At 37.0% G+C, this 16,932-nt stretch overlaps 1 protein-coding gene across 1 annotated transcript; it reads left to right on the plus strand.

Moving 5' to 3' along the window:
* Positions 1–4,255: 4,255 nt before the first annotated feature.
* On the plus strand, positions 4,256–16,932 carry LOC100186516 (lamin-L(II)-like). Its single transcript, XM_018812394.2, has 18 exons — positions 4,256–4,432; positions 4,814–4,992; positions 5,221–5,409; positions 6,714–6,807; positions 7,600–7,785; positions 8,430–8,555; positions 9,053–9,154; positions 9,433–9,551; positions 10,005–10,122; positions 10,374–10,565; positions 10,944–11,151; positions 11,408–11,537; positions 12,138–12,194; positions 13,641–13,827; positions 14,515–14,664; positions 15,169–15,270; positions 15,709–15,842; positions 16,545–16,932. Exons 1-18 carry the CDS (start codon positions 4,295–4,297, stop codon positions 16,930–16,932), a joined length of 2,799 nt encoding a protein of 932 aa, XP_018667939.1. The 5' UTR covers positions 4,256–4,294.

Below are 16,932 nucleotides of genomic sequence, written 5' to 3' on the forward strand. Positions count from 1 at the left end.
GTGGTCACTAATTGTTTTGTCAGAATTCCTATACCAGCATAACAATATTACTCATAAAGTTAATATGGACTTTATTTACTTTGTGGCAAATTACTTCATATATTACTTCAGTACATATTATGACATAACAGAGAACATTGTTTGCTATCAGTTTATTTATAATGGTCATGGGTGGATATTTTGTTTTTCTGACATTCATGACGTATGTAGGAAACCCATTTTCATTATTGTATTGTTATGCTTATACATTGAGGGTGTACACATATACTTAGGCGCCTATTCAGGGTTGCATAGGTGTGCAGATGTGCCCTAAATTGTAATCTATGTTGAGTTTTTTTCTCTTTATTTCGGCACTGTGGATTAGTGGTTAGGCGCTTGTATTCAAATTTAAGGACACCTAGGTGTTAATTTTGATGTAGTTTGCGGCCTGGCCTATAACAGTTGTTTTTTTAAATATTAAAACCAGTTGAAAAGGTAGCCAATCAAAGTCAAGTTACTAAATATTTGAATCAGCAATTCAACCAATCACATTCAAGCAGTCGAATCAAGAACCAATCAAAATACAGCAATCTTATCATTAACCAATCAAAATCAACCATTTAATTCAAATCTTCCATTCAATATTCTTCCTTTTGGTTGGCATTTCAAATTAACCATTCGAATGTTTGTTTTACGCGATGTTTTAAAACAACCCTTAACTCAAAGTGGATGAATATTTTTTCTTCGAGGGTCCAATTGGTTTGTAATTTTAAAAAAAATTTTAAATTTATTTTGAAAACGCAATTGAAAATTTAAATTGTCTCTTGTTGATTAAATGTCCATTGTTGAATATCTTGAAACTCTATAGGCGGATGAATATCTCCTGTTTGCGGGTCTAATTACCACAATTGGAGTCTCAAATCTAACAATTAAATATATTAAAACGAAATATCTTTTGAACCCTTACTATAGGCGGATGAATATTTCCTGTTTGCGGGTCTAATTGGTGTAGCGGCCATCTTGTTTGTGATTCTTTCAATGAGATACGAATATGTTGACGAATCGGAATTTTACGAGGCTGAGGAAGATGGGGTTCATTTAGAAGAAGATGGATTCAATGGTGGGGTTATTGAAGATAAGAAGAGAAAGCTCTCAGAGCTATCAGATCTTGAGATCAAAAATGGTGGCGTAAATGGGGTCACTAATGGAGGTTTTGAACACAATACGGCGATATAGGTTGGGGTGTGGTAGGTGGTAGATAGGATGCTTGTAGAAAACATAGATGGTATTGGGTAATTTTCCAGTATTCCAGTTGTTATTATTAAAATATAAAATTGTTTTATGACATTTGACCTGTGTGTCAACCCAACCCCAACTATTAAATATGTAATGGCTTGTTTTATACCAAAACTATTTTGGGGGTATTTTGCCAAAAACCTATTTTGGGGTAAAGGCCAACTTTAAGTTAATGTATTATGGGGTATTGAGCTGATTTTGGATTAGTTTCTGTTATATTTAACCCAATATTTGTTAATTACATTAAAACGCATAACTATTTTACCGATATTACGAATTATATATTATTTTTTGGGTAACGAGCCAACTTTTTGGGCTAAATTCTCACCTATACAGAATATGCCTATGATATAAAGGTACAACTCTGGTTTTGAATGCGTTTATTTTGACATGTATTTCAACAGTGTAAATGTAAAGTAGCACGAGCACTTTCCACCTAGTACTTTGTAAATGGGTTGCACTATAGTAAAAACACATTACGCTATAATGTAGTAAAGTATCTTGTGGGCCAGGTGAAAATGCCTGTCATTTAATTAACTTTTATTTCTGTATATTTGTATAAATATGGTAATTAACGTTTATTTTAACGTTCCAAATCAGCATGGTGCTTACTGCTTATAATTCTATTGTCTTAAGCTACAATGCAAAGGTACCAACAAAGCTTTTTGTTTTTAACAANACTTTTTCTTTTTCTCAATGCAAATTTAATGCTCTATATAAATATATGTATTGATCACCACTTTACTATACAAGCTAAAATAAGCCATCAGATCAGTAGCATTTGTAACATAATCTGGAATTTATAAAAGCGGGTCATATGCGTAACACGTCAACCCAATTTTTAACACTGGGTAATATCCCATGTTTTGGAACCATGGTTTACTGGGATTTCCAGACATCGTTCATTTTCTGTTCTTTATGTACTTATTGCAATGTAGAAACATCCTCAATCTTATGTACATAGTTTTACTGTCACATATTTCATATTTTGGGAATAAACGCGTTCATGATTGTTCTGTATGGTAACTGTGTTTGGATGGTTCATTTTGTTTATATGTTTTAATGTAGCTTATGCTCACTGTTGGGTTGACTGATAACATGGGTGTCTTCTTATACACCAGACACACATGGTGTATTCATACACCTCATGCTCACTGTCGAGTTATAACATGGGTGTCTTCTTATACACCAGACTCACATGTTGTATTCATACACCTCATGCTCACTGTCGAGTTGTAACATGGGTGTCTTCTTATACACCAGACTCACATGGTGTATTCATACACCTCATGCTCACTGTCGAGTTGTAACATGGGTGTCTTCTTATACACCAGGCTCACATGGTGTATTCATACACCTCATGCTCACTGTCGAGTTATACCATGGGTATTTAATAAACCAGACACATATTGGAATCGTACACATTATGCTCACTGATGTGTTTTACCTAAGTACCTTATCTACTATGTACTGGCTTTATAAATCGCATTTCTGTTCATAAATTAAACAGTTTTTTACCATATGGGTAACAGCCTGTTACTAACAGGGTAGAGACATTGATAGCAAGATAGTAGGCTACCATGCCCACAGTTTAAATCATTTCCTCAATTACAGGACTAAACGTACCAGAAAGGTTTGAACTAATTCTCAATGGTGACAGTTATCTTTGGTCAGAGGGGGAATGCCTCCTATTTGATGATTCATTTCCACACTCTGTGATTTCCAGTAACCAGAGGGTTCACGGTTCAAATACCGGTGTGACCATTTCAGACTATCGTGCAGTTTTTATGGTGGATTTTTGGCATCATAATCTTTCAAGTTCTGAAATCTCTTTAATAAAGAAACTGTTTCCACCACAGTAATTGCTGTATTTTTATTCAATTGAATTGTTTTTTAGTGATCTTTTATAGTGCAATGCAATAAAATCTGTTTTAAATTTCACTAAATCATTGTGTCCAAATAAAAGCTATTTTGCTTGTAATTTCATTCAGAGTATTTAAATACAGTTGTTTTTGTACATGTTTGCTTTTTGTGCGCAAAAGTACCTACATTTGGGCCTTTGTAGGCCGGATTTCGTATAAAAACGTATAAAACTGGTTACGTACATACTGGTGTATACTAATTGTCCCCTACGTTTAATAAATTTATTAAAAGCGCGCCCCTAATGGCAGCAATTTTAATATGGTGTCCTTAGATACGAGACGCTATAATCGCGACAGAAGATGTTTTGATATTCAAGAATTTAGCGAAGGTTTAATAATCTAGAATTCGCTGTTTAAAGATGTAGTAAAGGCGTGTTTAAAACGTTTACACTGTTGCAATCTTTAGTACAGAAGAAAGACAGTTCCTATGAAACTAATAACATTCATTATCTTTTTTTGTTAAGTTAGCACAATTAATTTTTTTAAAGAAATTTAGAAAACAAACAAAAGGTATAAGATAAACCTAAGGGTCAATCAAATTGTTACTGTTCATTGTCAGATTTCGGAATACGGCGTTTTGTAACTGCAATATACGTTTTGTCATGAGTTAGTATAAATATAAAAATACCACAGCCTAAACCGTTATATTCATATAGCTATAACTTAGTATATATATATATTTATATGTGTGTGAAATCTATGATATATATATTTGGTATGTAATCTTCTATGGGGTAATTTATTTATATTCACTATCTTGGTGCTAGTGAAGAATCTCCCTCCCTCACCTTATTTGCTAACCACTAACCCTTAGGTTAGGGGGTTAGGTGTTGATGCTTAGGGGGTTAGTGGTTATAGGGGTTAGTAGTTAGTGGTTATAGGGGTTAGTAGTTAGTGGTTATAGGGGTTAGTAGTTAGTGGTTATAGGGGTTAGTGGTTAGCAAACAAGGTGGGGGGAAGACTCTTCACTAGCACCTGAATCCTCACATACATATGATTTTATAATGTATTTGTTTATTTAAACACTATATTGTTATAATTCTTTACATTTTAAATTCTAAGGTGAACAATTCCAATGGTTATAAAGTAGCCTTACCATGGATCCTCGTAATAATAACTCTGGAGATGGAGATTCCTTAGTTAGCGGAAGATTTGAGGAAAAAGCTCAGCTACAAAGTTTGAACCAAAGGTTTTCGAATTATGTTCTTGCTGTAAGGACAAGAAGAGAACAAGAGGTGATTTTATACACAAATAACTTTTTTTTTAAATATACAGTGGGTGGCATTAAAGCAGTGTAATTAATGCAATTATTGCGTTTTATAGTTTGGCAAACTTAAACTGTCGCCGAATAGTGTGCGACATTAATATATTACAATAAAGAAAGGTGTCATTACACATATAAACATATAAAAAATATAAACACATTACAAATATAAACACATTCTAATAACCTTTATTAATATAATCGACTATTTAAGTATTGTATTGATACTAATTGTTCAGCAGTACAAATGTGATTTAACTGTTTTTTGGAACCACTAAATAAACAGATCAAACTGTTAAACAGCATCTGCAGTTCAACAGCTGAATGGCGATTAATTAAATACGCCTTACAGGAGAAAGCTAACCATGGGGATGAAAGCCGATGGTCCGAACACCTGGACCAAGTGCGTGCGTTATACGAACAGCAGATGAATGATTTGAGGTCTGAGTTGGAAGAAAGGAATCGTAGAATGAATGAAATGGAAGCTTCCAGAACTAAATACGAAACGGCGTCAAGTGATTTTGAGAGAAGGTAGAAATATATTTAACATAATCTTTTTTTATCTATCGGAAACTACTACTAGCAAAAATCATGTAGTTTAAAGATTTCTAGCATTTTATTTTTGTGAGTTGTTCTATAGCAATTTTAAAATTTTAGAAACTGGACAAGTTGAATTAAAAAAATCCATTAATACATAAAATATTGTATATTTAAATATATAATATAATAATCCAAAAAAATATGAAATAAAATTTTCAGGATTCTGTCATTGAATGAAACAGTTTTAAACCAGAATGATGAAATCACGAAACTTCAAGCCAACTTATCAAACAAAGAATTTGAGTTACAGCAAGTGCAGCTTCAACTTACTGGGCCAAGGACGGAGCTGGAAACTTACAAAGCTGAAAAATCGGATCTGAGTAAAAGATTGGCAGAATCTGAAAGAAGGTATTTGCTCTCTTGTTGTTAATTTTTGTTGGATTTCTATGTTATAAAAAATGGTTGGTAACAGTTTAAAACTATTAAATTTTCCAAAGTATCAAAAACCTTAACAATCACCAACAAAGTTAAATACTTGGTATCTCGTAAGCGGGCACGAGGTGTATGTAACAGAACACCCGTGTTATAACGGCTGTCGTTACCCCGCCATGCGAGAATAAATAGGTTACATACATGGTAACTCAGAAGCTGGCATGATGTGTATGAAACAGAACATCCGTGTTATAATGACTGTTTTTTCCCCAGTACACAAGGATAAATAAATTACATTAATGTATTTAATATCACCAGATTATGACGACTATTTAAATAATACCAGTAACATGTGTTATAGCAGGATCTAAATTTTGAAAATAAACAAGTTATATATGTGGTAACTTGTAAGCTGGTACAAGGTGTATGAAACAGAACACCCGTGTTATAACGACTGTCGTTGTCCTGCCATGCGAGGATAAATAAGTTACATATGTGGTAACTTGTAAGCTGGTACAAGGTGTATGAAACAGAACACCCGTGTTATAACGACTGTCGTTGTCCTGCCATGCGAGGATAAATAAGTTACATACGTGATAAATGTAAGCGGGCATGAGGTTTATGAAACAGAACACCCGTGTTATAACGGCTGTCGTTGCCCCGCCATGCGAGGATAAATAAGTTACATATGTGGTAACTCGTAGTCGGGTACGCGGTGTATGAAACATATAACTGGTGTTATAACGACTGTCGTTGCCCACCATGAGAGAATAAACAAGTTTCATTCATTACCTTCCTTATTTTGGTATATCATGGTAGTGTGTGATTAAAAAACAGAATATTGTTTATAAAACAGAAGTTAATGATGCATGTTTTGTACACATCATATAGTAAGTAATGAATAAAATTTAGCTTACTTTATCTTCGCGTGGCCGGAAAACGACAGTCGGTATCACACGGGTTTAACACCTCGTGCCAGCTTAAGAGTTACAAAGTATGTTACTTTGTGGGTGATTATTATTTTGGGGGGATTTTTTTCATTTTTTTATGTATGGCTGAGCAATTGTCGCTAAGTGTCTTGCCCAAGACACATACGCCCACAATGGTAGCAGCGTCGAGCCTTGATCTTATTACCTCTGGGTTACAGGCAGGCGCGCTAACCACTTTGCCACGGCGCCGGACTAATATAATTGCATTATCCTTTCTGGCCTACCACCATATTAGTGCATATGGTGTCTTTCCTAAACATTCTTTACGACATAACAATGCTAAACAATCAGGTTTATGATGGAAGAGAAAGCAAAGTTGGATATCCAGAATGAGTTGACGAACCTACATACAAGATGTTCGCATGAGTTGCTGGTTTATCAACAGGTGGGTTGCATTATGTAAAAGCTATGGAACTACAAGTTCAAATTTATTTTTTTCACAAACTGTGACATTTGTCACAAACTTTGCGTTTCTGCCATATTTAATTCCCAAAACAAATAAATTTTAGTAAGTTTTTTTTATTGGTTTTTATAAAACATCTCTTTAGGCATTTTTTTTTATGGACGTTCTGGCATCTTATACAGCAGTTGAGTGTCATTCACCATGATGTAATTGTATAGAATATTGAAGTGTCTTTAGAAAACAAGTGGAATATACCTGTCAGCAACAGTTTTAATATTCCACAACCGGTGCCATAGTGGTTAGCACGCCTGCCTGTAACCCAGAGGTAACGGGTTCAAGGCTCGTGACTGCTACCATTGTGGCTTGTGGGCGTATGTGTCTTTAGGCAAGAAACTTAAAGACAATTGCTCCAAACAAGTGGTCACTAATGGGTTGTCCAAATTATCATCCATACATAAAAAAATAATCACCCACTAAGTAACATACATAGTGAACTCGTAAGCTAGCACGAGGTGTTAAACCCGTGTTATAACAACTGTCGTTTTCCAGCCACGTGAGGATAAAGTAAGTTCCATTCATTCATTTATTTACAATTATGTAATTATGTTTTATTTAGGTAAGAAAACATAGTTCCTTATTGTGCCTCTTATATTAAAGTAAAACAATTGAACATTCTTTTTAAACAGTCTTTGTGGCTTGACACACTATATATATGTATTTCGAACACAATAACATTTAACAATTATGTTTAAACATTTAATCTTTCCAACACAGGAGATCAACAACTTAAACGACCGATTGGAAAGATCCCGACAACTCACGTTGGAGTTGGAGGAGACGGCTCGTAGGTCCGGAAGGAAAGATGGGGAGGTTAGTGAGATGATGAGGAAAGCTAGAGAAGCTAGTGAGATGGAACTGAGGAGGTACATGCAAGAAGCAGAGGCTAAACATGAACTGAGTGTAAGTGGGGGCTTGTGTGGATTGTGGTATGGGTCTCACATGCAATATTCTTTGGCTCTGCTTGTTTGTATAGACACCTAACAGCAGGGTAAAATCTGGGGTGACATTGTTAAAATACAGTTACACTCATAGTTTTCAAATATAGGGAACCTCATTGATTAATGTGGTGAATGCAATATTCTTTGGCTCTGCTTGTTTGTATAGACACCTAACAGCAGGGTAAAATCTGGGGTGACATTGTTAAAATACAGTTACACTCATAGTTTTCAAATATAGGGAACCTCATTGATTAATGTGTTGAATGCAATATACTTTGGCTCTGCTTGTTTGTATAGAAACATCCAACAGCAGGGTAAAATCTGGGGTGAGATTGTTAAACTACAGTTACACTCATAGTTGTCAAACCTTATTGTCCTTAAATCTGTGAAATCCAAACATAAAAGCCATTAAACATAGAACAAAGGAGTATATAGGTGGCTGTACACAGTATCCGGCGAGCGAATTCGCTTGCGAAGTCGTATGCAAACCCATTACAGAGTTCCGCATGCGGCAGCGAAATCCAGACAAAACGGACGAATTCCGGATACTGTGTACAGCCACTTTAAAACAGAAGCCATGTTGTAATGATGTACTTGCATCCTCAGATCTCTGAGATCAAGATGCACATGGATGCAGATGCGAGGAACATGGATGCTTTGGTGGAGGAGAACGGAAGATTAAGATCAGATTTCAACAACGTCTCAACAGAGCTGGAAGGGATGAGATCTAAGGTAAACATAGGGGTTATACAACATGGGGGTCACGGGGTTCCCGACCCTTCTTTAAAATATTATTTTTTTTTTTTATTATTTTTTTTCTTAGAATTAGAACCCCTCCTTTTAAAAAATGGTAAAGAAGTCATAATATTGTAGTTTAAAACCAATCTCACACGTTTCTACTGTGTTCGTTATTATTTATGCCAGTCAATGTATGTTTTTATCGAACACGTTTTGTTTTATATGCGTCCATTTTGTAAGCAAAAACTTGCGGCCCCCCCTTTTTAAATTACCGGATCCGCCTGTGGTGAGAACATGGGGGGGTAGGGATAAACATAAGGCTGGGCATGTGTATGTTTTGTCTTTGCATGAATAAAGAAATGTATGAGTGTAGAATTTCCAAAATTTGACGACTAATGTGAGTGCTGCATTTGCACCTCGTACAAGCTGGTCTATTTATGATAAATATAAGTCTGTTGGATTGTACAGTTACCAACTACCATTTCTTTCAGTTGGACGCTGCAAATTCATCGATAAAAGTCGCTCAAAACAACTTAGAATCGGAGAGAAAACGTTTTGAGTCCCAACTGCATACTTTGAACAGGAAGTTGCAGGTGGGAGGTCATGTCAGTTTCAAAGTCTGCAGTATTAATACGGAGTTCTTTGGATTATAATTGTTTGCTATATTTTGTAGCTTAAGGGTTTGAACTTTTTTTTCCACTAAAAAATCTAACCCTTTTTGTTTAGTATAACTCGTAAACGAGCACGAGGTGTATAAAAACAGAACACCCGTGTTATAAAAACTGTTGTTGCCCCGCCATACAAGGATAAATAGTTTTTGTGTATTTAGCTTTTTGTGGATCAAGTTTGTAATTGAATTTATTTGAACCAGGAAACTCAGGACATGCTGCTCATTAAAATAAAGGAGCTTACAGCATCAGAGGAATCGAACATTCCCCTTAAAGCTGAAATCGATTTTCTCAGAAATCTTATTGAAGAGGAAGAGAAAAGGTAAATGTTGTTGAAACTGAGCACAAGGTGTATGAATACACCCATGTTATAACTGAACAGTGAGCATGAGGTGTATGAATACACCATGTGTGTCTGGTGTATAAGAAGACACTTATGTTATAACTTGACAGTGAGCATGAGGTGTATGAATACATCATGTGTGTCTGGTGTATAAGAAGACACTTATGTTATAACTCGACAGTGAGCATGAGGTGTATGAATACACCATGTGTGTCTGGTGTATAAGAAGACACCCATGTTATAACTCGACAGTGAGCATGAGGTGTATGAATACACCATGTGTGTCTGGTGTATAAGAAGACACCCATGTTATAACTCGACAGTGAGCATGAGGTGTATGAATACACCAACATGTGTGTCTGGTGTATAAGAAGACACCCATGTTATAACTGAACAATAAGCATGAGGTTTACCTACTAACTCTCCTTCTAGGCTTGGTTTGGAGAACAATGCTTATTCTGCTTTAAAAAATGGATATGGCAACGCTGGAGCCAATGACCAACCTGGAAACATAAGCACTTTCTTCTCAGTTGATCAAAACAAGAACCAGGTATTCTTGCTTAATATTTTAAAGCTTTTAAACCTGTCTTGTCAATAGGCTGGAAGAAAATATGAGCATTTATTTTGAAAAGCCCAAACATCTATATTTTCATGTTTTTTCGTTTTAAAATTATAAACTTGAAGTTTAAATTTGATTACATTTGTGTCATACATATTGGCTGTTATGTTTTATGATTTTTTGGGATTTTTGTGATTTTCTGACATTGGCTGTTATGTTTTATGATTTTTTACTTTTATAAGATATCTATGAATCGACCTGGTTCCGCCTCACTGCACGGAGGGAAAATGCAATCGATGGCATCATCAAGTTACCCCCGACGACCATCTTCGGTTCCCATAGCAACAAGAGGGTTTATCAGGGGAAGTCCCGGGTCTAAGGGGTCTGAGTTGTTTAAAGCCCCATTGGCTGATTCAATGTTTAATAACTACAAGGTATGAGTTGTCCAAATTATCAGCTACACATAAAAAAATAATCCCAAAAAATAATCACCCATCAAATAACATGCATGGCAACTCGTAAGCGAGCATGAGGTGTATGAAACAAAATACCCGTGTTATAACGACTGTCGTTTTCCGGCTACGCGAGCATAAACAAGAAAGGAGTTAGGGGGCGTGAGATTACTATACAAATTAGTTAGTTGTATACTTTACTGTTGTATAAGCATCAGTACCCGGGGTGTTTGCGTAATATGCTAACTCAGGCCTAAATTTAATCTACTTGGGCAGGCTACATCATATTACCTCACCCATATAGAATAAAACACCTTCAACTTAGTTACATTCATATGTAACATTGATTCTTATCAAAAGGAGAACCGGAACTGTTCCCCAGCGAGCTACACCAGTTCTCTTCTTGATATAAAGAGTGAGAATGGGGAGGATGAAGAGAATGAAAGAGAAAAAGCACGAGGAGGAATGGAGCAACTCCCACCCCGGCCCGGGAATCCAATCCCACCAAAAAAGTTGCCACGACGACCGGCCAGTGCTGCCAACGCAAGATATATTTCAGCTGATGCAGGTACAGTGTTGCCAGTTTAAATTTTGTGTGAAACGATTTATCGGTAAAGTGTATGTTGAATTTAAATTGGCAACACCTGTTGTATACAATGTATTGTAGGGTGGGGGAAGATGGGACACCTTTTCTTTCTATTTTCTCGTCCCATTTGGTAGTTAACAAAGAACGTTCAAAGAATTAGAAAACCGTATCCCCATGACTCCCAAGAACGGTTGTTAATTATTTAAATGAACTAACAATCATCATTATGACATCACAGGTCAAGGAAAGGATTATTTTGATTCAATGTTTCAAGATGTAAAGAAAGGAATATTTATGAATGGCCATGATACTGGGGAACCATCACGTGTTACATCTACATATCATGATATGGTGAACTCAACTGCAAGGTAAGATGGGGAGGCTATGTGTAGGCACCAAACCTGGGGTGGCAGGGTGGGTAGGTTAACTCCTATTCTATATGAGTAAGGTCTTATGGCAAGGTTTGTAAGGAGACCAGAGGTCTATTACTTCAAAAGTGCTAACATTTAGACCACACTGAGGCAGTTTATAGACACTCAATAATAGAGATTCTGCTCTATAAGGGTGGGGTCTTCAGTGAGGCACACCTGAGACCTGGGATGTAGGTCTATTACCCCAACACCCAGGGTGCTACCATCTAGACCCCACTGAGGCAGTTTATAGACACTCAATAATAGAGATTCTGTTCTATAAGGGTGAGGTCTTCAGTGAGGCACACCTGAGACCTGGGATGTAGATCTATTACCCCAACACCCAGGGTGCTACCATCTAGACCCCACTGAGGCAGTTTATAGACACCTAATAATAGAGATTCTGTTCTATAAGAGTGAGGTCTTCAGTGAGGCACACCTGAGACCTGGGATGTAGGTCTATTACCCCAACACCCAGGTGTAAAAATCCAAAAAGGTATCTAACCTATAGTTTAACTTATATAATGACATCATAATAGCACCTATGATGTCTTACAGCCATGATGTAAGACCAAGTAAGAATGGATTACTTTGGTATTCTGGATCGACTGCAAGGTTATTGCATGGTTTTTTTATAGAAGGGTTGTAGTGGTTTTGTTCTATCTTATTGAGTTTTCACTTCTAATTTAGATACCTGGTTTTCCTAAATAATTTACGTCGTATCTTATTTCTTGTAATTAAGATTTTGATCCTTACTTTTAATTTAGATACATCTTGTTTTCCTATATGGTTTTTAAGATATTTTTCTCCTTCTGATTAAGGAATTGCAACTTTATTTTGTAATTCAGATACAATTTATTTTCCCTGGCAGTTTTCTGTTCAATTACTAAGCCTATGATATTGTTTTAGGCGGAATTTATCCAACACAATACTATTAGAAGTTTATCAAACAAAAACCTTTAGTTGGACTTAGTTTTTGTCCGTTACACTTTTTGGAGCACTTAATCCTTACCAGCTTTGTAATTAAAGTCTGGTAATATTTGGTATTTATGGTGGTGTATGTATAACCCCTCATCCTTATATTTATATAATTTATAATTATAATATAGTAGGGGGGGAGAAGATGGGACACCTTTCAAAGATAATATCCAAATATCCTGATCGAGTTTTAAACATTTAACAACGGTCTATGGGAGCTGTGAGGATACGGTTTTATAATTATTTGAATGTTCTTTGTTTACTACCAAATGGGACGAGAAAATAGAATGAAAAGGTTTCCTATCTCCCCCCACCTTATTATATAATATAATTTGCTGTTTTGGTTTGTTTGTGCCTTTTAGTTTTGGCAAAACTTAAGTAAAACTTTTCACTTAAGCGTGATTGAAATTGAGGTAATTTCCTTGTGTGGTAGTGCACTTGCTTTGAGCATTTTAATTTGTTTGCACTTTCTTTGTCTTTTTTACAATACTGATATTTCATATTTTTTCATTTTTTAATATTCACTGCACAGACACTTGTTATTTTGTCACTCTATATTGGATAATCTTACCTTGTATGCAATTTGGTGTTGTTACCAAGCTTAACAATATGTTTCTAAATTGACTTCCTTCCACACGAGCCAATCAATACCACCAGTGCAAAAAAACTATGCATATTACACTTAATTAAACCAAATTCTCCGTCTGTGTCAAGTCTAATCTAAAAATAGTTTTTGATCATATACTTTATATCTTTCCTAAAATTCCTGTCAAGAGTTTTCAATCATTTTTGCAGTTTTTCTTCTATTTTTAAATCGAGTCTAATGTAAAGACTGAAATTAAATCACATCTCATTATATTGTTAAAACCGCTTACAACTATAAAAAGGTTTTAATCATATTTTGCAGTTTCTTTTTGACAATATTCATTACCATTCAAATATCAAGTCTAATGCGCACAACACTCTTATATCCAACAGTGCAACAAGCTATTTCCGTATATAGCTAAACATACGCAGTATTTCTACAGTCACTAAGTTATGTCACCACAGAACTGTGTCTAATTTTCTCTTTTTTTTACACAGTGCAACAGGTAGTATGAAGTTGGTTCAAGTTGATGAAAACGGAGACTTCGTTCGTGTGCATAATACTTCTGCTACAAAGGAGGAAGAGATTGGTGGATTTCTGTTGCAACAGAACGTAGCTGGTCACCCTGTTGCTGTGTTTCGTTTCCCACCGAGGACAAGGTTACAACCTGGTCACAGTGCAACAGTGAGTATTGTGATGTCATAGCGCGCTGAGGCGATGGGTTCAAGGCTCGTAGCTGTCCTTGGGCAAGACACTTAACGGCAATTGCTCCAACCCAGTGGTCACTAATAGATGGCCAAATTATCAGCCATACATAAAAATGAAAAAACCCCCACCAAAAATTAATCACCCACAAAGTAACATACTTTGTAACTCTTAAGCAGTCACGAGGTGTTTAAAACACAACCCCGTGTTATAACGACTGTCGTTTTCCAGCCATACGAGGATAAATAAGTTACATACGTGGTAACTTATAAGCGGGCACAAGGTGTATGAAACAGAACACCCGTGTTATAATGACTGTCGTTGGCCGGCCATGCGAGGATAAATAAGTTACATACAACATACGTGGTAACTCTTAAGCTGGCACAAGGTGTATAAAACACAACACTCGTGTTATAACGACTGTCGTTGTCCGGCCATGCGAGGATAAATAAGTTACATACGTGGTACCCTGTAAGTGGGCACGAGTTGTATGAAACAGAACACTCATGTTACAACGATTGTCTTTGCCCCGCCATGCGAGGATAAATAAATTACATACGTGGTAACTCGTAAGCTGGCACGAGGTGTATGAAACACGACACCTGCGTTATAGCGACTGTTGTTTTCCTGCCATGGAGGATAAAGTAATTTACTTTCATGTTACAGGTATGGAGCAACAACTCCTTAAATGGAGCCCATGATCCACCAACTCATTACTTATGGAAACAACTTGATAAATGGGGAACAGGTCCTGAATGTACAACCATATTATGCAGACCTAATGGTCAAGCTATTGCTTGGATGACGTCAGCTCCTGTAAGTATTTAATACTTGGACTTAAAGTTGAAACAAAAGTCGGGACTTAATTTTGGCAATATGTCACTTTGGGTACACTAAAAAGCAGTTTGGTTGTTAGGGTAATAACCCAAATCTAGCTAAGTCCTAGGTTCTCAAAGTCCCCACTTATATTATATATATAAAATCGTTTGGATGTTTTTGGAAGATACCAGAAACATGCGAAGTGTATAGCAAATTCAAATACATACTACTATAAAAGAATTCTCCTGTATGATGGTAGTATACGCAGCATACAGTAAAACAGCAAAGCAACTATATGTTATAACTTGAAAGTGAGCATGAGGTGTATGAATGCACCATGTGTGTCTGGTGTATAAGACACCCATGTTATAACTTGACCGTGAGCATGAGGTGTATGAAACGGAACATCCGTGTTATGATGACTGTCGTTTCCCCGCCATGCGATGGTTAAGCAAGTTACCTCTATACACAATATAATACATTTTCACTAACCACCCTCAGAGAATCTCCCGTGTATCACGTGCATACCAACACCAGCCTGATGTTCGTAAACAAACAAGAGAAGTTGAAAGATTGGTCTCAAATCTACAACTAAGGGAACAGGTGGGTATTGTAGTGTAAAGAACATGGATGCTTATCTTAAGGGAAGTTACCAGCTTTGGCTAATGGTGTGGTATAGGTTGTAGCACCCTGGGTGTCGGGGTAACGGGCAACTATGGCCAAAATCTTCTATAGCCTTCCACGCTGCAGAACTTTACTTTTCTCCAAATGAATAAACAGTTCCTGGTTAAAAAAGAACATAATACTTTGCGTCTAAAAATTAAAAAGTGGCAACCATAAGGAAGTTACTCAAGTATCCAAAGCTTATCCACACATTGTAATAGTATCAAGCAGAGTTCTGTATTCATATGAGTTGTTTCATGTCGCCCATAGAAATCACATAGTACACAGCAAATGGGGCTAAATTGATCATCAGACATAATCACTCATGCTTTTATATACGGACTCTGGTATCAAGGCATAAAACTTCCTTATCTTTAGAACACTGATAAGACAGAGGACAAGGAAGAGGATTACGGCAGCATAGCTCTCCCTATACCATCTACATACACCACATCACCTGTGTTGTATACAACCAACCCACCCACTCAACATCCGGTGCCTGTGATTAAAAGGTGAGTTCCTATATAAGGTTTAAATATTGTGTTCTATATGGCTCAGGTCATGGCCTGGGATTTAGGCCAGATTTGGCCCATTACCCCAACATTGTATATGCACATTCTATTCTATATGGGTGAGGTCCTACAGTGAGATACACCATGGGACCTGGGGTTTAAGCCAGAGTTGGTTCATTACCCCAACATCGTATATGCGCATTCTATTCTTTATGGGTGAGGTCCTACAGTGAGGCATGTCATGCGACCTGGGATTTAGGCCAGAGTTGGCCCATTACCCCAACATTGTATATGCGCATTCTATTCTTTATGGGTGAGGTCCTACAGTGAGGCATGTCATGGGACCTGGGATTTAGGCCAGAGTTGGCCCATTACCCCAACATTGTATATACACATTCCATTCTTTATGGGTGGGGTCCTACAGTGAGGCATGCCATGGAACCTGGGTTTCAGCCAGATTTGGCTTATCCTATAAAGTAAACCCCAACACCCAGTGTACAACCAATTAGTGACCAGTGAGTTGAAGTAATCTCTGTTAGGTATCTTGTACAAGGACAAATAGCTATTTGGATCACGGTTAGGTGCAAACATCAAGCCACGCCTTACCCATTTACAATAATGCAGACATAACACACGCTCTGTCATAATACAGATTAAATTAAGGACTTTCTTCTCTTGTATTCTAAAATATTTTTGTTCCAGGGAGAAATCTGCCCCAGCCTCTTTACAACGGGGCTTGTTACCCACTCGGACCGGGAGTGCCCCCCTTTGTAAATACACAGCCCCCCCATCACCCCTCCACCACCAATCTCAAGTGAGTCGCTCTACAATCGCTCAGACACCCCAACCTATACCCCTAAGCCCCCCAAATACCCCCCAAACCGAAACAGTACCACAAAGCCCAAGAAATAACCCTCAAAACACCCCTACACTACAAAGCCCACGAAATCACTCACAAAACACCCCACAAACATATCTCAAACCCGCCATGAAACATTCCCACACACAGTTCTTGAACCCAGGACGCCCAATCAGTATTCCCGGGTTCCAGACGCCATCAACTCCCTGGGACTGCCCTTCCCCCACATGA

Source organism: Ciona intestinalis, chromosome 7, assembly GCF_000224145.3.
Source record: "Ciona intestinalis chromosome 7, KH, whole genome shotgun sequence".
Taxonomy (NCBI): Eukaryota; Metazoa; Chordata; class Ascidiacea; order Phlebobranchia; family Cionidae; genus Ciona; species Ciona intestinalis.

What these genes read in the sequence shown, in the direction of transcription:
- LOC100186516 (XM_018812394.2), top strand. Translation starts at nt 4,295, where the DNA reads ATGGATCCTCGTAATAATAACTCTGGAGATGGAGATTCCTTAGTTAGC. An exon ending in TTGGCAGAATCTGAAAGAAG is followed by an intron (nt 5,410 to 6,713) that starts GTATTTGCTCTC and finishes CTAAACAATCAG; the next exon opens with GTTTATGATGGAAGAGAAAG. An exon ending in AACCTGGTCACAGTGCAACA is followed by an intron (nt 13,828 to 14,514) that starts GTGAGTATTGTG and finishes TTCATGTTACAG; the next exon opens with GTATGGAGCAACAACTCCTT.